Source organism: Procambarus clarkii, chromosome 82 (genome assembly GCF_040958095.1).
Source record: "Procambarus clarkii isolate CNS0578487 chromosome 82, FALCON_Pclarkii_2.0, whole genome shotgun sequence".
Taxonomy (NCBI): Eukaryota; Metazoa; Arthropoda; class Malacostraca; order Decapoda; family Cambaridae; genus Procambarus; species Procambarus clarkii.
Window position 1 is genome coordinate 11711220 of NC_091231.1, and position 24042 is coordinate 11735261.

General features: G+C 44.9%; 2 protein-coding genes across 2 annotated transcripts in view; one reads left to right on the forward strand and one right to left on the reverse strand.

Moving 5' to 3' along the window:
• LOC123753399 (uncharacterized) overlaps window positions 1-24042 on the forward strand; it is a 242855-nt gene that overhangs the window by 10248 nt on the left and 208565 nt on the right. The gene's annotated exons all lie outside the window — the stretch shown is intronic.
• Window positions 156-24042, reverse strand: LOC138358143 (angiomotin-like). Its single transcript, XM_069315646.1, has 3 exons — window positions 23909-24042; window positions 11575-11675; window positions 156-532 (listed from the first exon to the last, which is right to left on the reverse strand). The coding sequence occupies exons 1-3, from the start codon at window positions 24040-24042 to the stop codon at window positions 156-158; spliced, it is 612 nt and encodes a 203-aa protein (XP_069171747.1).

A 24042-nucleotide genomic window follows, 5' to 3' on the forward strand; every position in this document is an offset into this window, starting at 1 on the left:
CTAAAACCTTGCTGCCATCTTGAGACATCATTTAGCTGCTCTAAGTGTCTGGCTTCACATACGTGGTATACAGTTATCTAAAAGCCTCCTTGTTTAAGTTTCTGAAGGTTGTTCCGACCTTTTTGGTGAGATAACTGTCCACTACTCGAACATGTTTACATCAGGGAGTCCCAGGGTAGAGGACTGGAGGCAGGCGAGGGCACGCTCCTCGTGGTAGCGTGGCAACTGGTATGGAACGAGTGTATTGGAGGCGTTCTTGGGGTGCTCAGAGTGACAGCAACAGTAGTGGCAGCAACAGTAACGGCAGCAGCAATAACGGTAACGGCAGTAACGATAACTAGAGAAACAGCAGCAGCTGCAACAGTAGCAACAGCAGCAGCATGAGTGACAGTAGCAGAAGCATGAACAGCATAAGAAGCCACAGCAACAGCAGCAGCAGCAGCAGCAGCAGCAGCAACAGCAGCAACAGTAGCCGAAGCAACAACAACAGGAGCCGCAAAAGCTGCCAACAAAACAGCATCATCATCAGATCCTTTTAAAAAAAAAGCAACTACAATAGAATTGCAATTGCCACAGCTGCCCTCATAAAAAGCCACGCCATTAACATTCTCTCTCAAACACTCTCCTATTGTTCTCCAAGTAGAGTTCTTAATTCTATTCAAATGATCCCAAGGAGAGTCATATTCCCTCCCCCTGCTCCTTCCTGTCCCATCTTCCTCAACGAGTTAAAACATTTAATTTAACAATTGGAAATATCAGATGTACTCAGATGTTTTTTAGTCTGACGTACGTTAAGTGATTTTTTTAAAGGAAATAAAGCTATTTCTTAGGTGCGTTGTGGAGCTAATTACGACAGGTAAATTGCATATATTATCAGATTCAGTATTTTACCAGTAGTATCAGATCATATTTACATGTAGAGTCATTCTCCTTGTTGAGTCATTGCAGGTATAATCATTCCTCTTGTTGAATCATTCTACATATAATCATTCCCTATATTGCCATTTGCCGCAGATCGTATGCTAAATTCACACGAATTTATTTAACAATTTTCAAATAAAACTAGAACCGGGCACCGAGGAAATACCAATCAGTGAAGAAATACTAGGGCAGAGCAGTTCTAAATGGAACGAGGATAGTTAAGCAACCACGGAACGACAGAACGTAACGAGAGGCGAGAGTTTCATCCCCGTAGTGGGGGACATTTTATACGTAGAAGTTATCACGTGTCTTAAAAACGCTCAACAAATTCGGGGGGCAATTTGGCGCGGGGGCCGACGCTCCCCCTCCCCAGAAAGGCTTCCAGGGAGCAGTTTTATTCACTGGCACAAATTCGTCAGATTTGTATCTCACGTTTTTTACTGAATGTCACATGAAAGGGGATTTAAACGCGCGCGTATACATACACACATACACATACACACACACACACACACACACACACACACACACACACACACACACACACACACACACACACACACACACTAGATGAGTATACATGTACAGATACTCGCGGCCGAGTGGCAACCCGTCCTCGACTCAAGTCCATTACATCCAGCGGTCGACCCCACAGACGCATTCATAAATTTTTACATGCTGTTCTTTCAAAACGGAAATTTTCTCAAATATAAATTAATATTATAATATATTAGCATATTGTGCATATATTGCCATAGGTTAAGTTACGTTAGGTGTTTAGGTTCTGTTGGCGATTATTTGCATTTGTAGTACGTGGGTGAAGCATTTACAGCGTTGTGGTTCGAACAAAAGTCGTCAGTGAAGCACTTGTTCCGGAAGTGTTCGGACGAAATCAGTTGTGAGTCGTGTGTAAACCGTTTTCTATTCATAAACAGGGGATTTGGCGGGTGGATGGAATCACTTTTGGGTCTATGTTTAGAGGACGGGTTGCGAGTGGATAGCGCTCGGGAGTCGCAGTCCACGGATCCGGCTTCGAATCCCGGCCGAAGCAGAAACAAAAGGTTCAGAGTTTCTTTCACCTGATGCTGTTGTTCACTTAGCCGTAAATAGGTACCTGGGAGTTAGTCAACTGTGGCGGTCTGCATCCTGTTTATGTGTGTGTGTGTGTGTGTGTGTGTGTGTGTGTGTGTGTGTGTGTGTGTGTGTGTGTGTGTGTGTGTGTGTGCGTGCGTGTGTGTTAACGCCATCAAAACGGTCACCTGTGAGGCTTCCAGGAGCTTGGCAGAGCGCAATCATCCAGTCGAGAGGATTTCATCAGCTGGAGCTCAGTCATAGTGCTGTAATTGAAAAGTCTAATTGCTTTTAATTATCATTTCTCCTGTGTTTGTTGTCCCTGGCCCCTGTCCCTGGCCCCTGTCCCTGGCCCCTGTCCCTGGCCCCTGTCCCTGGCCCCTCTCCCTGGCCTCTGTCCCTCTCTCCGTGTTAGTACGTGTTGAAATCTATGTCTTCTCGAGGGGCGGCTGTGTCTGTGAAAATTACACGTTGCTCCCAACACATCAGCATCCTTCACTAAGATGCTGATGAGATCAACTGCTCTCGCTATGATATAGCGATCATTCATTGGTCAGTTGGGGCGGTGTCTCTGGTCTCGTTGATGGACGTACCTACGTACCTACGTTCCCTCTGGACGTACCTACGTTCCTACGTTCCCTCTGGACGTACCTACGTACCTACGTTCCCTCTGGACGTACCTACGTTCCCTCTGGACGTACCTACGTACCTACGTTCCCTCTGGACGTACCTACGTACCTACGTTCCCTCTGGACGTACCTACGTACCTACGTTCCCTCTGGACGTACCTACGTTCCCTCTGGACGTACCTACGTACCTACGTTCCCTCTGGACGTACCTACGTTCCCTCTGGACGTACCTACGTTCCCTCTGGACGTACCTACGTTCCCTCTGGACGTACCTACGTTCCCTCTGGACGTACCTGCGTCTAGGCTGGCTATTATAAACTGGACAATTGTGTGTTTGATGTGAAGTGCTTCTGCTAGGTCTAATCTTCTTTTCTCGTTATCTTTGCCTACTGTTTTGGTCTAGCATGGACAAGATAGCATGGTTGTATGTACAAATTATGCGACCTTTAATGGAGCCTTGCATTGTTAGGCTCCTAGGAAGATATGTTGTGGTCTTGTCTATATATTGAAAACGTTTGTGATGTCGGTTTCCAAGCGGGCATATAAAAACATAGACATTATTCCTAATCTTTGAAGCCGTTCCATTTGGATAGTTATTTATCAGGAAAATTGAAACGCTGCACTAAATCTCACGAACCTAACCTAACCCAGCCTACCGATCCACGCATAGAAAACTTGATTGTTCCTGAGCCGATATAATTTATAATACCCCGTTATTCGTACGTTGGGAATTTTGACGTCAATATGTGATGTATTGTTTGAGGGGGATCTGTTGATCTTTTTCTGTTGATAATGCCGTTAACGACTCTCTCTTCCGTTGTGGGAAGTCACTCAGATCTATACTGTGATTTATGTACGAAAATAAAAGAACCGAAATAAGTCTACGGAAAACACAACCAACATTTAAGCCACGGCCGTGAAAATCGAAACGCGAGGGGTGGAAGGGTAGAGGTCAGATGATCATATATCTTAACGTGTGGCACTGGGGCCGACCCAGACTGGCCTATGGCACACCCATACCCAGTTGCTTCATGAATGTTGAGTAGGCCTAGCCCCAAAAACCAGTCTGATGGTCTGCTACTGGTCCTTAACTGGTACAGCAGCTAGACCAGACAAGGACCACCTGTAGACCGCCAGAGACCACAATCAAAGACCCGCTGAAGACTGCCAGAAACCACAATCAAAGTCCCGTTGTAGACCGCCAGAGACCACAATCAAAGACCCGCTGTAGACCCCCAGAGACCACAATCAAACACCCGCTGAAGACCACCAAAGACCACAAATCAAAGACCCCCTAAAGACCGCCAGAGACCACAAATCAAAGACCCCTAAAGACCGCCAGAGACCACAAATCAAAGACCCGCTGAAGACCCGCAGAGACCACAAATCAAAGACCCGCTGAAGACCACCAGAGACCACAATCAAAGACCCCGCTGAAGACCGCCAGAGACCACAAATCAAAGACCCCGTTTAAGACCGCCAGAGACCACAACCAAAGACCCGTTGAAGACCGCCAGAGACCACAACCAAAGACCCGTTGAAGACCGCCAGAGACCACAAATCAAAGACCCGCTGAAGACCCCCTAGAGACCATAATCAAAGACCCGCTGAAAACCGCCAGAGACCACAAATCAAAGTCCCCGCTGAAAACCGTCAGAGACCACAATCAAAGACCCGCTAAAGACCGCCAGTGCTGCAAGAATGGCGGAAGAGGGCTGAGACTCACACTACACATTTACATTCCTTACTCGGTAAACCAATGGGCGGATCCGTGGTGGTCTTCGGACTTACATAACTGGGGGAGTGGGGGGGTGTTCCCTTTGTGCTTCTGGCCATTCTGGGGGTCTCCGCCCCTGCATAGATGGGGGCGTGGGGGGGGGGAGGGAAAGAGGGGGGAGGGGGGCTTCCTTTGTTGTGGTGGGAAACGACCTCTAACGAGATTTCTCTTGATGGTATCGTTATATTTCTTCTTTTTCCCCCTCCAATCTACGACATATTAGACCGTGAATTAAAGGCCAATTTGGTCAGCGAATGAGCTCCTTCAGATGCTCTTGCTTTCGATGAAGACCAAGAATACAAGGGAGGGGGGGAGGGGGGGTAGGGGGGGGAGGGGTTGTTGAGGTAAGTGCCCAAGGGGTAATTAGAAATAACCAATAACAGGGTCTCTCTCTCTCTCTCTCTCTCTCTCTCTCTCTCTCTCTCTCTCTCTCTCTCTCTCTCTCTCACCGCTAGAGAGCGGACTCTGCCATTTTCGGCTACGATCTCCAGTATTGTTAAGACGAAGTGTTCCGTTCTTGGAGTATTCCGCTGTGGCTCCTGGCGGTCGTCTGGGGGAGCCTGGAGGGGCGGAGAGCCTCGGGGGTGTACCACAAGTCTACCTCCTTCGGTATACCTCCGTCGTCACTCTTAACACAGCTCATCAAGTAATCTGTAAAAACCTCTACACTAATTCACAAGACACAGCGCGGGGGGGGGGGGGGGAGGGAAATAGGGAAATAGATGCAAAGGTAACGTTGTCTATCCCGTCTTGGGGATACCCATTCCTCCGAGTTTACCTGAGGAGGAGGGTGGGGAGGGGGGGGGGGGAGGGGGGGAGGGGGGGGGAGGGGCACAATGAAATAAGGAGAAAGTAATGTTGCTATGAGAAATATGCAAAAGGGGGATCGAACGCGGGTTCCTGGATTTCCCAAACACTCGCACAACCGACGGAGCCATCATCTCAACCAGTAGACCTGGCTGACTGACTTTGGTGTCAGTCAGCTGTAGTACCAGCTTGTAGGCTGGTACTACAAGCCAACTGGTACTGGCTTATAGTACCAGAGGGCGCCTTCTAAACTCCAATTAACTGGCAGTACTCCTGGCTGGGGTACTGTTAATCTCATTATAGATCAGTCAGAATATCCAGGAATACCAGTTTGGCCTCATGGTATGGCCAGTCACAGTCGAGGACTGGTCGTAGGTTGCGCCACCCGTCCTTCTAACAGTCAATCAGTTGATTGACAGTCGAGAGGCTGGACCAAAGAGCCAGAGCTCAACCCCCGCAAGCACAACTAGGTGAGAACAGAGCGTCGCATTTTGACCTATACTTTACCTAAGTCCCAAAAATCGTCGTACTAGAAAATGAGAGCAGCTCGCGAAACTGATATACTGTCCCGTTTTCTGTTTTGGATCCTCTGCTAGGATAAGGATAACCCATATGTTAGGATAAGGGCACTTTAGTACGACAATTTCTTGACGTTGGTAAACGTTAGGAGAACGGGCTGGTCAGACCACAGTCAAGGAACAGCTTTAGACTGTCAGACCTTAGACAGTCAAGGAACAGCTGTAGACAGTCAGACCTCAGTCAAGGAACAGCTGTAGACCGTCAGACCACAGTCAAGGAACAGCTGTAGACCGTCAGACCTCATTCAAGGAACAGCTTTAGACAGTCAGACCTCAGTCAAGGAACAGCTGTAGACCGTCAGACCACAGTCAAGGAACAGCTGTAGACCGTCAGACCTCAGTCAAGGAACAGCTGTAGACCGTCAGACCACAGTCAAGGAACAGCTGTAGACCGTCAGACCACAGTCAAGGAACAGCTGTAGACCGTCAGACCACAGTCAAGGAACAGCTGTAGACCGTCAGACCACAGTCAAGGAACAGCTGTAGACCGTCAGACCTCATTCAAGGAACAGCTTTAGACAGTCAGACCTCAGTCAAGGAACAGCTGTAGACCGTCAGACCACAGTCAAGGAACAGCTGTAGACCGTCAGACCTCAGTCAAGGAACAGCTGTAGACCGTCAGACCACAGTCAAGGAACAGCTGTAGACCGTCAGACCTCATTCAAGGAACAGCTTTAGACAGTCAGACCTCAGTCAAGGAACAGCTGTAGACCGTCAGACCACAGTCAAGGAACAGCTGTAGACCGTCAGACCTCAGTCAAGGAACAGCTGTAGACCGTCAGACCACAGTCAAAGAACAGCTGTAGACCGTCAGACCACAGTCAAGGAACAGCTTTAGGCAGTCAGACCACAGTCAAGGAATAGCTTTAGACAGTCAGACCACAGTCAAGGAACAGCTTTAGGCAGTCAGACCACAGTCAAGGAATAGCTTTAGACAGTCAGACCACAGTCAAGGAACAGCTGTAGGATTAAGATCGACACAGGAACTATCTTCAGGTATCACAACCGAGCCCACTGTTCGACTATCCTTTTCATCTTTCACGAACTCATTTATTCTTTCTAATTTTAATTCCCCATATAATCTGAACTCTAACTAGTAGATGGAAGGTGACACTGAGAGTGCCACACGACCGCCACGGCACTTTAAAGTGACACTACTGACACTGTGCCATATATTCAAGCAGAGCTTCCCTTGCAGCTCGCATGAGTAAAGAATATTCATTTGCAGAGATCAAGAGGATTTTGTGGGACGCGTTGTACGCTTGGAGAGGTCCACTGGCTACGCTAGAGAGAGAGAGAGAGAGAGAGAGAGAGAGAGAGAGAGAGAGAGAGAGAGAGAGAGAGAGAGAGAGAGAGAGAGAGAGAGAGAGAGAGAGAGAGAAAGAGAGAGAAAGAAGCTTTTACGAGAGAAAAGTTGTACAAGAGAGAGAGAGAGGCAGGTTAAGCAAGAGAGAAAAAGTTGTCACAAGAGAAATGGGTGAGACGAGAGAGAAAGATTACACGAGAGAGAAAGATTACACGAGAGAGAAAGGTTACACGAGAGAGAAAGGTTACACGAGAGAGAAAGGTTACACGAGAGAAAGGGTTGATGCATTAAAAAGGTTGTACGTGGAAATTTATACAAAAGAGAAAGTTAACACAACACATAAAAGTTACACGAGAGAGAGATGGCTTGAACCAGAACAAATTTTCTTTACATGGCTGCAAATGCAAAATTGCCCGCTCAACAGTACCTAACCTTGATAAACAGATAAAGCTGTTTAGCTGCAACTAAAACTACAAATGCAGCCTTTGATAGATTAAAGATTACGGGTGTCAAGGAAAACATGGGGTTGTATTTTAATCTACATGGTGGCCAAGGAATGATAAAACAGATACAATAATCTTAAATACGTAGGATGTAAACACACACACACACACACACACACACACACACACACACACACACACACACACACACACACACACACACACGTCATCTCTCTCTAAAGTTGCACACACACACACACACACACACACACACACACACACACACACACTCACACACACACACACACACACACACACACGTCATCTCTCTCTAAAGTTGCACACACACACACACACACACACACACACACACACACGCACGTCATCTCTCTCTAAAGTTGCACACACACACACACACACACACACACACACACACACACACACACACGCACGCACGTCATCTCTCTCTAAAGTTGCACACACACACACACACACACACACACACACACACACACGCACGTCATCTCTCTCTAAAGTTGCACACACACACACACACACACACACACACACACACACACACACACGCACGTCATCTCTCTCTAAAGTTGCACACACACACACACACACACACACTGGTAAAACATTCACAAAAACATCCCATGTCTATATTTGCGAAATAAAAACATATAAAAACATTAATACGAACATTCAACACACACGATGCTTACGTCACACACACACACACACACACACACACACACACACACACACACACACACACACACACACACACACACACACACACACACACAACCTGTCCTCTCACTTAACATCTTACCTTTCTTATACGGATTCAGTCAAACCGTTCAATATGCGACGCATTGTAAACACTAATTTAACTCTAACTATCTACAGTTACTGTTATAACTATAATATACAGTTACTGTAAATAACTACAGTTACTGTTATAACTGTAGTTATAACAGTAACTATAATCGCTACTGTCAAAAATCCATCGATAACATACAGTCCAAACATAAGAAATACGATGCCTACAATATTTAATTATTACCCAGAACCTTAAAAAAAAAGACCCCCAAAAAATGGAAAAAAAATTAATAAAAGGTTTATCAGAATACTTTTCCGTTGATAATGTGAGGCCGGCTGACCGCATCCCGGAAAATATTGGAACCTTTAATTGGGAAACGCAAAATTAATTAGATCAACGGGTGCCTTGCGGTCATTGGCGGTGATTCACGCGCTGTTTGACTTACATGTTTGTGCTGTATTGTTAACGAGGGCTCCCCGGAGCTGCCGTTATTGGGAGAGCGTTGGCGGCGAGTGAACAGTATTTCCTTAAGACAGGTATAATAAGATTGGGTTAGTTCTGGTTAGATTAGTTTGGTTAAATTAATGACTTTCCTTATTAAGACCACTCATAGCCCAGTAGATAGAGCTTTGGCCTGACACGCGTGTGAGGGGCCGTGGTTTGAGTCTCCTACAGCCCAGGTGAATGCAATGGGTTAGGTTAAGTTTGGTTATGTTATGATAGGAAGCTTATCGAGCCCCTTCCCTACCCAAGACCGAACTACTGACCCCTCCCCTAGCATGCAACACCCCACAACAGTTACCTGACTCCCCCAGATACTTATTTAGCTCTTAGAGGAATCGGTGTATTAGATGAAAGGAAACGGGCCGAACTCTCTCCCTGTAGAACCCTGTCCTACCGCGAGAATGGAACTCTGTATCCCTTGGTTGGGAACCAACAAGGTACCGTAGCGCAGACCACTGCGCTACGGGACTTGTTAGGGTCGGTGGTGTTATTACTTCGAGTAGTGACCTCTCATGCAATGGCTGACCACTGTATCTAATATAATATCTTTGAAGCGTTGCAGATTGCATAAATGGTATAGTAGTTTGCAGAAGGAGATACACGAATGTTCCCGCAAGATGGTTGGTGTTGGTGACTGTGTGCGAATGTGCCAAGTTATCACCAAAATACTGAAATAACCCAATCCATTGTTAATCACATTTGAGGGTCGTGAGAGGGAAGTGTAGCAGGAACAGTTAGCAGTGAAGTCTGTTGCAGGGGGCAAGGAGACCAGAGCTATGTGTGTACTCACCTAGTTGTGCTTGGGGAGGGGGGATTGAGCTCTGGCTCTTTGGTCCCGCCTCTCAACTGTCAATCAACTGATGTACAGGTTCCTGAGCCTATTGGGCTCTATCATATCTACATTTGAAACTGTGTATGGAGTCAGCCTCCACCACATCACTACTTAATGTGTCCCTCTTGTCCACCTGTGTCCCCTTGTTCGCGTACCACCAGTGTTGAATAGTTTATCCTCGTCTACCTTGTCAATTCCCCTGAGGATTTTGTAGGTGGTGATCATGTCTCCTCTCACTCTTCTATCTTCCAGTGTCGTAAGGTGCATTTCCCGCAGCCTTTCATCGTAACTCATGCTTCTTAGTTCTGGGACTAATCTAGTGGCATACCTCGGAACTTTTTCCAGCTTCGTCTGTGTGTATGTGTGTGTGTGTGTGTGTGTGTGTGTGGGTGTGGGTGTGTGTGTGTGTGTGTGTGTGTGTGTGTGTGTGTGTGTGTGTGTGTGTGTGTACTAGATGCTTGTGATTTACCGAAATCACATTACGACATCGTTGCCAACCAATTACATACGTGGACTCGTCCTTAACAGAGAGTAAGACGAAACCAATTTAAAATTAATAGTTTACTTCGGTCTGTCAAGACAAACATGAAGGGCGGGAGAAATCAGAGAATCGTCAAGCTTCCTTACATATGTGAATGAAGAGGGAATGAAAGACAGTGAATGAAGGGGGAAGGAAAGAAATCAGATGCAGAAAATAATAACATATTTTACATTTCTCACTGAGAACCTATAAGTTATCCAGGCAGCCAAAGGCGTCTGGATTATATGGATTCCAATCTTCAGAACGCGGGTGGAAGAGTATCTATATCTGAACGTGTTCCTGACACCAGGGTCTATCTCTGAACGTGTTCCTGACACCAGGGTCAACCTCTGAACGTGTTTCTGACACCAGGGTCTATCTCTGAACGTGTTTCTGACACCAGGGTCTACCTCTGAACGTGTTCCTGACACCAGGGTCAACCTCTGAACGTGTTCCTGACACCAGGGTTAACCTCTGAACGTGTTTCTGACACCAGGGTCTATCTCTGAACGTGTTTCTGACACCAGGGTCTACCTCTGAACGTGTTTCTGACACCAGGGTCAACCTCTGAACGTGTTCCTGACACCAGGGTTAACCTCTGAACGTGTTTCTGACACCAGGGTCTATCTCTGAACGTGTTCCTGACACCAGGGTCTACCTCTGAACGTGTTCCTGACACCAGGGTCAACCTCTGAACGTGTTCCTGACACCAGGGTCTACCTCTGAACGTGTTCCTGACACCAGGGTCAACATCTGAACGTGTTTCTGACACCAGGGTCTACCTCTGAACGTGTTCCTGACACCAGGGTCTACCTCTGAACGTGTTCCTGACACCAGGGTCAACATCTGAACGTGTTTCTGACACCAGGGTCTACCTCTGAACGTGTTCCTGACACCAGGGTCTACCTCTGAACGTGTTCCTGACACCAGGGTCAACCTCTGAACGTGTTTCTGACACCAGGGTCTATCTCTGAACGTGTTCCTTACACCAGGGTCTACCTCTGAATGTGTTCCTGACACCACGGTCTACCTCTGAATGTGTTTCTGACACCAGGGTCTATCTCTGAACGTGTTTCTGACACCAGGGTCTACCTCTGAACGTGTTCCTGACACCAGGGTCTACCTCTGAATGTGTTCCTGACACCAGGGTCTATCTCTGAACGTGCCCCTGACACCAGGGGTCTATCTCTGAACGTGCCCCCTACTTTCCACACTAGGGCTTTTGCGCACTTGTGTTCTCAAATGTTTAGCGAAAGGGCCCGCCGCCTCAGGGAGTCACCAGACGAGCGATGTGTCGTCCTAGCCCTCACAAGCTTCCTCCTTCAAACGGTCTAAACCAGGAGAACTTGCCCCGCACCGCTGATTTGGACGTAAGCGGATGTGCGGCGCCCCGGCAAGGCCCCGGCAAGGCCCTCGGCAAAGCTTATGCAGTAGGTGCAAGCATTACCAGCAACACAACTATTTTGATAAAGTTTACATTTTTAATAAAGTGCAAAATTAGATCAGTAGTCGCTTCACTAACGAAATGGTAGAAAATATTACTGATGGTCTCTCATTCGGTCTCCCGAGAGAGACCAGCGAATGTGTGTGTGTCTCTCTCTGAATGGTCCATTACTGAGGAGGAGAAGTATAGATGAAAGAAGTCTTAGGTGCTAAAACGTGCGAGACTCGCTTATGCAGGATCAGACCCTCTAGGGAATACACTACCACGGTATAAATAATACAAATCGTTGTGTTTTTTTCCGGGTAAAACCCTTCGTTGTCTGTTTCCTTAGGCGTTATTTATGATTCTATTGTGTACTTACCTAGTTGGTGTCATCTATGTGTGTCCATCTGGTATAGAGACTTTAGCTAATGTTTCTCGCTTAGAGGAATTATCTGGAGCTGTGTGTGGAGTCTGACTCCACTTTATCTATTTATTTTTTTAAGCAGAGTTTATTCATTACTTATTCTTACATAGAATGTATTATGTATAATGGCTCTGGGGGCTTGATTGATACATGTTTTCACTACTTCTACTAGTGCTACTACGGCTACTTCTACTATTATTAAGTAATTTAATAATAGTAAAAGTATACACACACACACACACACACACACACACACACACACACACAACATTAAAACATACTATTAAGGCTGCTTCTACCACAACAACTTCTATCACTTCTACAACTACTACTACCATCACTACTACTACTACTACTAACATTAATGCTACTGCTGCTTCAATTACTATCCTCAGAGTGTCAGAACAAACACTAAAACACTGAAATGTAAAACACCAAAAATTGCTAAAAACAAATTACTCTAAAAACCTAAACAAAAACAGTTAATAAAAAATAAAAATAAAAGACAAAAATATGCAACAAAAAAAATTCCATAAACTACCAAACAAATAAGGAAGCAAACAAATAAATAAAATATATATCATATATAATCCTAGAAAATCAAAACACCTAACCACACATGGAAAAAAAAACACCTTGTTTTATTTTATATAGACCATTTCCTGGGAGAGGTTAGTAAGAGTCCCGGATAATCACGTTAATCTCTGGCGAGGAATAAAATATGTGTAATCATTTGGGTAGCTTAAATACGGGCAGGTGTGAGGGTGTGTTCTAAGGGCCTCCAGGTATGAATGGACTCAACGCCACTCCAACCTAAGAATTTTTTTTTCAGTCTATTGTGTAGGAATTGAAGACCTTACTGGTGGTAGTGTTCGAGAGAGAGAGAGAGAGAGAGAGAGAGAGAGAGAGAGAGAGAGAGAGAGAGAGAGAGAGAGAGAGAGAGTGTGTGTGTGTACTCACCTAGTTGTACTCACCTAGTTGTGTTTGCGGGGGTTGAGCTCTGGCTCTTTGGTCCCGCCTCTCAACTGTCAATCAACCGGTGTACAGATTCCTGAGCCTACTGGGCTCTATCGTATCTACACTTGAAACTGTGTATGGAGTCAGCCTCCACCACATCACTTCCTAAAACTTCCTAAAACTTATGTGTGTGTGTGTGTGTGTGTGTGTGTGTGTGTGTGTGTGTGTGTGTGTGTGTGTGTGTGTGTGTGTGTGCGTGCGTGCGTGCGTGCGTGCGTGCGTGGGTGTATGTGTGACGTGAACGCATTTAAATATCTGAGTGACATTAACAATAAACGCAGATTTTATAAGTGGAGAAAAACCAATAGATTCACAGCACGGCCAAGAGAGAACCTCCCCCTCCCCCTAACCCCCTACCCCACTCAATATCTCCGTTCCCCCCCTCCCCATTCCTGCCCCCCCCCACACAAACACACACCCCCCCCTCTCTCCCCCACCTACCCTATCCACTCCCCTCTCCATGCCCCTCCCCCGTAAGAAATTGACGAGGCCCCCCAGCACCTCCCAGCACCTCCCAGCACCCAGGAGGCGACCACTGAGGCAATAAGACTTGTATCGGCGACGCTGGGCGTGCGTGTGGAGGAGCTGTCAATTGCCAGCACCGAAATGAAGTCCTCTGGTGTTTGTGCAGTCGGATTCTGCCTTGCAATTTGTCGAAGAAATTTCACCGACCGGGATATATATATATATATATATATATATATATATATATATATATATATATATATATATATATATATATATAATCAGATATGTAACTGTATAACCTTGCATAATAAAGTGTACACCATATAAAAAGGGGGGTGGTAGGAGAAGCGAACACTCTTACGTATTCAGAGTTAAATGGCAAGTTTTTCCCTGAATGCTCTGTGTTCCCTTCTCTGAGGCTGTGGGTCCCTATAATTGCACCAGAGGTGGTACCCCCCTATGTATATGTATATATATATATATATATATATATATATATATATATATATATATATATATATATATATATATAAAGAAGAGATCTACCAGAGAGCTGGAAAACAGTAAATACTAAACGTTTACTTATGAAAGAGGACACACACACACCCACACACACACACACACACACACACACACACACACACACACACAGGTCGAACAAATGGTTGTTAGAGTTTAACCCAACCAAATGTAATGCAATGAAGATAGGTGTAGGGAGCAGGAGGCCAGATACAAGGTATCATCTGGGAGAGGAAATTCTTCAGGAGTCAGAGAAGGAAAAAGACTTGGGGGTTGATATCACGCCAGACCTGTCTCCTGCAGCACATATCAAGAGGATAACATCAGCGGCATATGCCAGGCTGGCCAACATACGAACGGCATTCAGAAACTTGTGTAAAGAATCATTCAGAACTTTGTATACCACATATGTCAGGCCAATCCTGGAGTATGCAGCCCCAGCATGGAGTCCATATCCAGTCAAGGATAAGACTAAACTGGAAAAGGTTCAAAGGTTTGCCACCAGACTAGTACCCGAGCTGAGAGGTATGAGCTACGAGGAGAGACTACGGGAATTAAACCTCACTTCGCTGGAAGACAGAAGAGTTAGGGGGGACATGATCACCACATTCAAGATTCTGAAGGGAATTGATAGGGTAGATAAAGACAATCTATTTAACACAAGGGGAACACGCACAAGGGGACACAGGTGGAAACTGAGTGCCCAAATGAGCCACAGAGATATTAGAAAGAACTTTTTTAGTGTCAGAGTGGTTGACAAATGGAATGCATTAGGGGGTGATGTGATGGAGGCTGACTCCATACACAGTTTCAAGTGTAGATATGATAGAGCCCGATAGGCTCAGGAATCTGTACACCTGTTGATTGACGGTTGAGAGGCGGGACCAAAGAGCCAGAGCTCAACCCCCGCAAACACAACTAGGTGAGTACACACACACACAACATTAAAACATAAACATAACAAAAAAGTCTTTAGAGGACCCGATCTAGAGTCCTTCTCTATTATAAAACGGACTGGCTCTTAACGCCCCTGACAAGATCCTATAGTTCCAGGCCCTGAACTCTGCTTCCTGGAATCATAAACAGATGAAAATGAAAGGAAAAAAGGAGACGGGAGTTTTGAGAGAGAGAGAGAGAGAGAGAGAGAGAGAGAGAGAGAGAGAGAGAGAGAGAGAGAGAGAGAGAGAGAGAGAGAGAGAGAGAGAGAGAGAGAGAGAGAGAGAGAGCATACAACGAGCAAGCTTTCCAGTCCATATATATCCTTGGATGGTCATTGTGAGGAAGAAGTTTATATATTAGTGTCCCGGATGGCCGCTGTTGGCGCTGCTATATGCCATCACGTCCGCATAATTACCCTAGAAACACCAGCTCCTTTTTTACCCCTTTGTTATGTGGGGCTTTTTTGGGGGGAGGAGATTATGTTGACACGATTTACATTTGTTTTATTTATTTTATTATCCTTCTCTGTAACGTTTTCTGAGTCTGTCTGTCTGTCTGTCTGTCTGTCTGTCTGTCTGTCTGTCTGTCTGTCTGTCTGTCTGTCACTGTCTTCTTGTCGGTCTGCCACTCAGTATTCCTGTCTGTTTTTCACTTTGTATTTCTGTCTTTCTGTTGCTCTGTCTGAGTGTCTAATTCAGTGTCTTCATTTCCGTCTATATCCCTGTCTGTCTATTTCTCTCTCTCTCTCTCTCTCTCTCTCTCTCTCTCTCTCTCTCTCTCTCTCTCTCTCTCTCTCTCTCTCTCTCTCTCTCTCTCTCTCTCCGTTCTCTCTACCTCTCTTTCTCTAATTCTCTCCCTCCTTCGCCTTCCCTATCCCAGGGGGCCAAAGATGCCCAATCAACATACAATCAACGTGATTAACGTCAAATTAACAGCATCGACATTGATTCCACGTCGATCACAGTCGGAAAGTCCGTTGCAACCCTTTTTGGACAATGAAACCAGCATTTAATATTTCATAGGAGTCACCGGGGTTCGGAATAGGAACCGATCCTTCTTGAAGAGCGGGCCAGGGGGATCTGAACCACCCTACGACACCTGGTATGCAGTCACCAATCACACTGCAAAATTTTATATGCATACTGCATATATATCGCTTTTATATGTATATATACATGATCCTCCTGCTGTTGTTATAAGCAGAGAATAGAATCCCCTCCTCTTCCCCCTCACCCGATCGCCTTTTGAGGTGAATCAGCTCAAGTCTATTAATATTTCAAACTCCATTCGGCGGAGTTAAGTTCTGGCTGGAACTTATTGGATTCGTGAGATATGAGAGGAATTTACATGTCTGGCAAGCGGATAAAGTCTTTTGTGGGGAGTAGATGTGGTGGAGGGTGGTGAGTGTGGCGGCTCGGACGGAATGGTCGTTTTGACGCGGGTTAAACGTACACAAACCGTAAACGGAGTTCCTGAAGGTCAAGGGTCGAACGCTCACAAGCGGGTCAAAGGATCGAACCTGTTGCAGTTCCATACCCACAAGACACGTACAGAGCAGTTCGAATGCCCACTTTAGGGTACACCCCCCCCCCGTCCTTATAAACAAAGGCCAAAGTCCATTCCATGCACCCGACAACCCCGGTGTTTATGAATGGAAAACGTTTTACACACGACTCACAACTAATGACATTCGGACACTTCCGGAACAAGTGCTTCACTGACGACCATTGTTCGAACCCCAACGCTGTAAATGCTTCACCCACGTACTACAAATACAAATAATCACCAACAGAACCTAAACACCTAACCTATGTCTATACATGCACAATATGCTAATATATTATAATATTAATTTATATTTGAGAAAATTCCTGTTTTGAATGTCTTGGGTATGTAAAAATTTATGAATGCGTCTGTGGGGTCGACCGCTGGATGTAATGGACTTGAGTCGAGGACGGGTTGTAAATGCTTCACCCACGTACTACAAATAATCGCCAACAGAACCTAAACGCCTAACCAACCAATGTCTAAATATGTACAATATGCTAATATATAATAATATTCCAATATTATTACATTATTAATATTCCAATAATATTATTTACGTAATAACATTAATTTATATTTCAGAAAATTCCTGTTTCGAATGAACAGCATGTTAACATTGTTGAATGCTTCTTTGGGGTCGACCGCTGGATGGAATGGACTGGATGGGGGAAGGTGGGAGATTCTGAAAACTAGACTAGTGAATGAGATATGATTCACCCCCCCCACCCTCCATCTATCATTGCTCTCAGTTCGGGGTCGAAATAGATGACTATTCACCAATAGTGACCTCAGTGTTCTATCCTAGGAGTACGGGCTCACCATAGCCCGTGCTACCTGGAACTTTTTGTTCTGAATAGCTGAATCTAAAACAACAACAACAACGTCCTAAGAACATGCAGTAGAGACATGTTCTGTCCTAGGAACATGCAGTAGAGACATGTTCTGTCCTAGGAACATGCAGTAGAGACATGTTCTGTCCTAGGAACAGTAGAGCAAGAAGCGAGAGACAGTCGCTCTACCGTCCACTCCAAGTGGCTGGGGTATCCTGGAGGCCCGGGAGTGGTTATCTTGAGGTTATCTTGAGATGATTTCGGGGCTTTAGTGTCCCCGCGGCCCGGTCCTCGACCAGGCCTCCACACCCAGGAAGCAACCCGTGACAGCTGACTAACACCCAGGTACCTATTTTACTGCTAGGTAACAGGGGCATAGGGTGAAAGAATCTCTGCCCATTGTTTCTCGCCGGCGACTGGGATCGAACCCAGGACCACAGGATCACAAATCCAGTGTGCTGTCCGCTTGGCCGATCTACAAGTGGTGAGGCGTTTGTAGAGAAAATGTTATCTGTTAGCTTAGAATGGTTATGGTGATGTGTTATGTCTTCTGGGTCTGTCTTAATCAACCATAAGACAGTCTCATTTCCATCTTTCAATCCAACTTTCCTTACTTCCTTGCAAATCTTTTTTTCCATCCTATGTTCCAAGCTTCTCTCTGTTTTGGTAATATTTCCTTATAATCATCATTCCTTGCTATCTCTCCTTCGAACATTGGTTCCTTCCAGGTTATCCTTCATTCATTACAATCCTTAATTCCTTCCTTCCGCCTTTACATTCCTTCCTTCATTCCACTGTAAACATGCGGGAGATAGATCCCAGGTAGCATCCACACAGCATCTCACAGCATCAACACAGCATCACACAGCATCACTCAGCATCAACACCGCATAACACAGCATCACTTAGCATCACACAGCATCTCACAGCATCACACAGCATCACACAGCATCACACAGCATCACACAGCATCTCACAGCATCACACAGCATCACACAGCATCACACAGCATCACACAGCATCTCACAGCATCACACAGCATCACACTGCATCACACAGCATCACACAGCATCACACAGCATCACACAGCATCACACAGCATCTCACAGTATCACACAGCATAACACAGCATCACACAGCATCATACAGCATCACACAGCATCTCACAGCATCACACAGCATCACACAGCATCTCACAGCATCACACAGCATCACACAGCATCACACAGCATCACACAGCATCTCACAGCATCACACAGCATCACACTGCATCACACAGCATCACACAGCATCTCACAGCATCACACAGCATCACACAGCATCACACAGCATCTCACAGTATCACACAGCATAACACAGCATCACACAGCATCTCACAGCATCACACAGCATAACACAGCATCACACAGCATCTCACAGCATCACCCAGCATCACACAGCATCACACAGCATCACACAGCATCTCACAGTATCACACGCATAACACAGCATCAACACAGCATCACACAGCATCAACACAGCAGCACACAGCATCAACACAGCATCACACAGCATCTCACAGCATCACACAGCATCACACAGCATCTCACAGCATCACACAGCATCAACACAGCATCACACAGCATCACACAACATCAACACAGCATCACACAGCATCACACAGCATCACTTAGACGGAGGCAATATGGCTTCTAAACTCCTATGAGAGTTTATGAGAGCTGTCTGTGAAAGGTTTCGGAAAATCTGATGTAGAGAATAGGCCTACATGTAGGACGGGCGCCTGTAGACCTAAGCTGTTGTGCCTAATTTGTGTGAAGATAAGTAAACGTGTTCATTGTTTATTCGCTAATTGCTTTATTGACTGAATAAGAATAATAATAATAATATTTTATTATTATAAAGTCTGTTCAAAGCAAAGTTGGAGACCAGATGCTTGGGGTTAACCTCACTCAATTTTTCTAAGTAAATGCTGTATGGTACGTGCACAACATGGGTGGATCGGGAATTGCATCATTTAAACAAGTGCCACGAGACACGGTGCTAAAGGGACCCCCATGACGAATCTTGTCATTCAAATTTTGGCTCTAATCAGATTTTTCCCTAACCAAATGTAAAGTGCTTTATGTGCTAAAAACATAACCAAAAATTATAATACTTACCCTTAAAGGCCAAACATACCCGCCAATCGCCGGCCATTAGCATAGATTACTAAAAGAGAGAGAGAGAGAGACATGATAATAGTAATAATAATAATTTGGGGCAGTGAGGGGACTCGAACCCGCGTTCTAGTCATTCCCAGACACTTATCTTAACCCACTGCGCCACGCCATGGTTAAAATTTTACCATGTCGATGCGTAATCGACTTGAGCGTGCATCTGGGAACACCCACCGCATAGGTTCGAATCCTCTTCACGGCTACTGTGGCTTTTCTCAATAAGAACCATAACAGAGGGGAGATTAATATAGTAATCGACTTCTATATTATCGACTAAGTCATTTCCCAATCTGTTCTAGTAATGTAAAATATAACTAGAACAAAAGAGAGATACTTCTAAATGTTCTTTAGGGAATATTGATTGAAAATATTTCTGTTATTTAAAAATGTTAACAAAATTTAATTATATATTTGTTTTCTCAAGTGAATATTTATGGAATAGCCAACTGGTATTTATAGTGCACATCTTGACTGACATAATGTCAAAACTTGTAGATTATATAGACAATAAAATAAGAATCAGAATTAATCAAACTGGGTTCTAGAGGCATTCTTTGGATCATTCGGAACAGATCTGAAGTAGGAAGCTGAGGAGGTGGCCTTGGAGGCTCAGCTATGACGGGCAAGCAACATTGCAATATTTACATGAGAGGATTATCTGAGCCTAAGAGAGAGAGAGAGAGAGAGAGAGAGAGAGAGAGAGAGAGAGAGAGAGAGAGAGAGAGAGAGAGAGAGAGAGAGAGAGAGAGAGAGAGAGAGAGACAGACAGACAGAGATCTGAGGACATCATCTGGTCTACAGAACTTACCTGGCAGTGTTGTCACGGTGATGTAACTAATCTATGACACTCACCTGGAGGGCACTCACCATTGTTCTCTCTCTCTTCTCTTTCTCTCTCTCTCTCTCTCTCTCTCTCTCTCTCTCTCAACAAACTGAGAATTTGTTTCGTGTGCTGTGTGTATGGTCCCATAGAAAGCTTTTTCTCTTTACACGAACTTCTAAATTCATTTACTGTTGCAACATTGACTGGAATTTACTGAATTCGTCAATGTTCCAAAAGACTGTTGCACAGACTCTTCACCATCGACTCCCGGGCAACAAGGCCACCATCAGCTGTTCTAGCTGTGGCGCTGTTCCAAAACAGCTTTTGCGGTTTCACTAAAGCGTCCCCGGGCTCTCAGCTAACAGGTCGCGTTTGGTGCGCAGTGGGAACCAACGTTAAAAATATAACCTACTATAAAAGGTAACGACTCACAAACATTTACGTTTTCTATGCATCGGACTCTCTAGCTTAAGTGGTTGGGCTCCTATATTAGGAGATTGGATTTTTTACATCAAATTACCGCGGATTTTTTTTACAGTAAATCAGAATGGGTTTTCTGACGAGTCTGACGAAACAGGCTACATGTAAATAGAAACTAACTCAGTAAAAAAAATTAAAACCACTATGGAAAGAAAGCACTAAGCTAGTATGAACATACAGCACTTGGAAGAGGATATGCGACAGACTAAGACCTGCAAATATGAAGAGAAAATAGAGTAAACCAGTTTAACAAGATACGAACTTTGATAGGAACGGAGTGTGTGTGTGTGTGTGTGTGTGGGAACGATAATGCCCAGACACTTGAATCTCGGAGGATCGAACACCGACCTGCATGAAGCGAGGAGGCATTTGCCGTACCAACCAAACCAACTGGGGGTAGATTTGTAGAAATGTTCCTTACGTATTTTACAAACGTACTCCTTCCTGCCGTACAATGAGACCTTAACCGGTCGTACAATGAGACCTTAACCGGTCGTACAATGAGACCTTAACCGGTTATTCACTCCAAGTCGACGTGACCCACGGAGCTGTCAGCCACCCTGGAGGCTGGTTGCACATCCTCCGTGGTGTTGGACCATCGCCTTTACTCTTTAAAAGGCGTACACTAAGAGTACTTAGTACACGGGTGCTGAGCACCAGGGATTGTTAGTCACTGGGGAGTTGAGTCAGCCCTTGACCTGTGTAGGAGGGCTTACACACACACACACACACACACACACACACACACACACACACACACACACACACACACACACACACACACACACACACTCTAGCAAGTTATTCTAGCGTGTGTGTGTGTACTAGTGTGTGTGTGTGTTCCACCTTCCAAAGGTGGAAGCCAGGTACGTGGGCCAAGCTTCACCCAACTTTACAAAGTAACCGGTGGACGGTATAGGACTGTCATAGGTAGGATGGATAGGGTCAAACTGACTCCACTAAGAAGAGTCGGCTCTAATTGTCGCCTCTATTGACTCATATGAAGTCTGAACTAGTTTTTGTTCAGAGATTTTTCAGCAATTAGCGGTTCTTAATATTGCATTGGGAGAGAGAGAGAGAGAGAGAGAGAGAGAGAGAGAGAGAGAGAGAGAGAGAGAGAGAGAGAGAGAGAGAGAGAGAGAGAGAGAGAGAGAGAGAGAGAGAGAGAGATAGAGAATAAGGGAAGTACCAGCAAAAAAAAAAAGTCTGAGAAGTAATATCCTGCCACCTCGTGAACTTCTTAATCCATCTCTATCCCTGACGTCAGCAGGAGTGAACTCCTAATTTATCCCTGACGTCAGCAGGAGTGAACTCCTAATTTATCCCTGACGTCAGCAGGAGTGAACTCCTAATTTATCCCTGACGTCAGCAGGAGTGAACTCCTAATTTATCCCTGACGTCAGCAGGAGTGAACTCCTAATTTATCCCTAATAATAATTATCTTCAAACAACAGTATACCAGGAACTGAAAAAATCATCCGAATAAATCGAAGTATACCAAATATATCGAAGTATATATTCCTCGCGATACAGATGCACATAAAAATATATACTCGTATATTGCAAAGCACGGAGATATATGCTTAATTACGATGCCTTGTAAACTGTGTCGTTGGCAGCCGTAAGAAATATTTGCAGCGATAACATTTGGCAACACGGAACATTTAATTTCAAAAGCATGCTGTTCCAATAATTAAAAAAGAATAGATAATAAATAATAATATATATTATAATTTTACAAACCAGGAAGTATGAATATTCTCGCTGCTTGTTGGAGCTTAACTTTGAAAAAAAATGTGTTTGTAAATTGTAAACAAAAAAAAATGTAAATTGTAAAATGACTTCGTAAGATCTCAACACCGACTTTGTTATGCGTGAACGTTCATAGGTGATAAAGAACGTGAGCCGTTCAGCGTAATAGAGAAACATTAATCCCACAGTCATAAAGGTGAGGTAATTACCTTACCTACCTTAATTAAGTATAGATAATTACCACTACGCCACTACGACTATATAGCACTTGAGGAAGGTTTGTGAGGAAAAAGCTTTAGGACAGGACAGAGGGATAAGGGAAGAGAAATGGTGCCACCCCCCCCAACCACTCGGTCGATCGAGGATCGAACGCCGACCAGCAAGAACCTACATCGTCGCTCTACCATCCAGTCCAAGTTATTTGGCATTTATCTGATGGTCTTGGGGGTGCTAATGACATCCTCATAGACGGAGAAGAAGTGAAACCAAATTGACAGAGAGTAGTGGTATGTATTCCATATATTATATATATAGTAATATATATACAGGGCCTCGTAGCCTGGTGGATAGCGCGCAGGACTCGTAATTCTGTGGCGTGGGTTCGATTCCCGCACGAGGCAGAAACAAATGGGCAAAGTTTCTTTCACCCTGAATGCCCCTGTTACCTAGCAGTAAATAGGTACCTGGGAGTTAGTCAGCTGACACGGGCTGCTTCCTGGGGGTGGAGGCCTGGTCGAGGACCGGGCCGCGGGGACACTAAAAAAAAAAAAAGCCCCGAAATCATCTCAAGATAACCTCTCAAGATTACAGGTGGAAAAGGTGGAGGTTAATCTGTTAAAGCCGTTAAAGCTGTTAAAGATAACCTGTAATCTTGGCCGATATTCGCCATTGATTGGTCGTTGTAGTCTATGTGATGTAAACAAGGTCGTTCTTGCTCTCATTGATGGTAGGTCGTAGTTTGGTGTGAATGGGCTGTTTCATGAGTAGTTGAGAGTGCTTGAGGTCAAGTTCTTCAGCTATGTCTAGTCTCCTTTTTGTTAATGTCTCTCTCGATAATGTTCCTGCTGCTGGTTAGAATATCTCTGGTGATGGTCTGATCGCGGGGAGAAATGGTGTGTTCTTTGTTGAACTTGTTACTTTTGCAGTGCAAGGCGCAAGCAAACAAACTAACAAGCAACAAAGAGTGGCGCAACATGAACGGTGCAACAAAAACAGTAATTCAAGATCATTAAAATTGACACAAACATACTTATTTTCTTGTTCTTTGACTATTCTTTCTTTGACTTGACCTTCGCAATTCTTTGTTCTTTCTATCTGTTCCTCCTGGCCTTCATCTCCTCCTCCTCTTCCATCTTCTCCTTCCCTTGCATGCTTCTCTCCCAT

Excerpts from the sequence above, each read along its gene's own strand:
- LOC138358143 (XM_069315646.1), bottom strand. The coding sequence starts at position 24,042 with ATGGGAGAGAAGCATGCAAGGGAAGGAGAAGATGGAAGAGGAGGAGGA. Across the intron at positions 11,676-23,908 it reads GTCAAAGAACAAGAAAATAA|TTGTGTTGCTGGTAATGCTT; the intron begins GTATGTTTGTGT and ends TTATCAAAATAG. Across the intron at positions 533-11,574 it reads CGCTTACGTCCAAATCAGCG|GATCTGATGATGATGCTGTT; the intron begins GTGCGGGGCAAG and ends TTTTTTTAAAAG.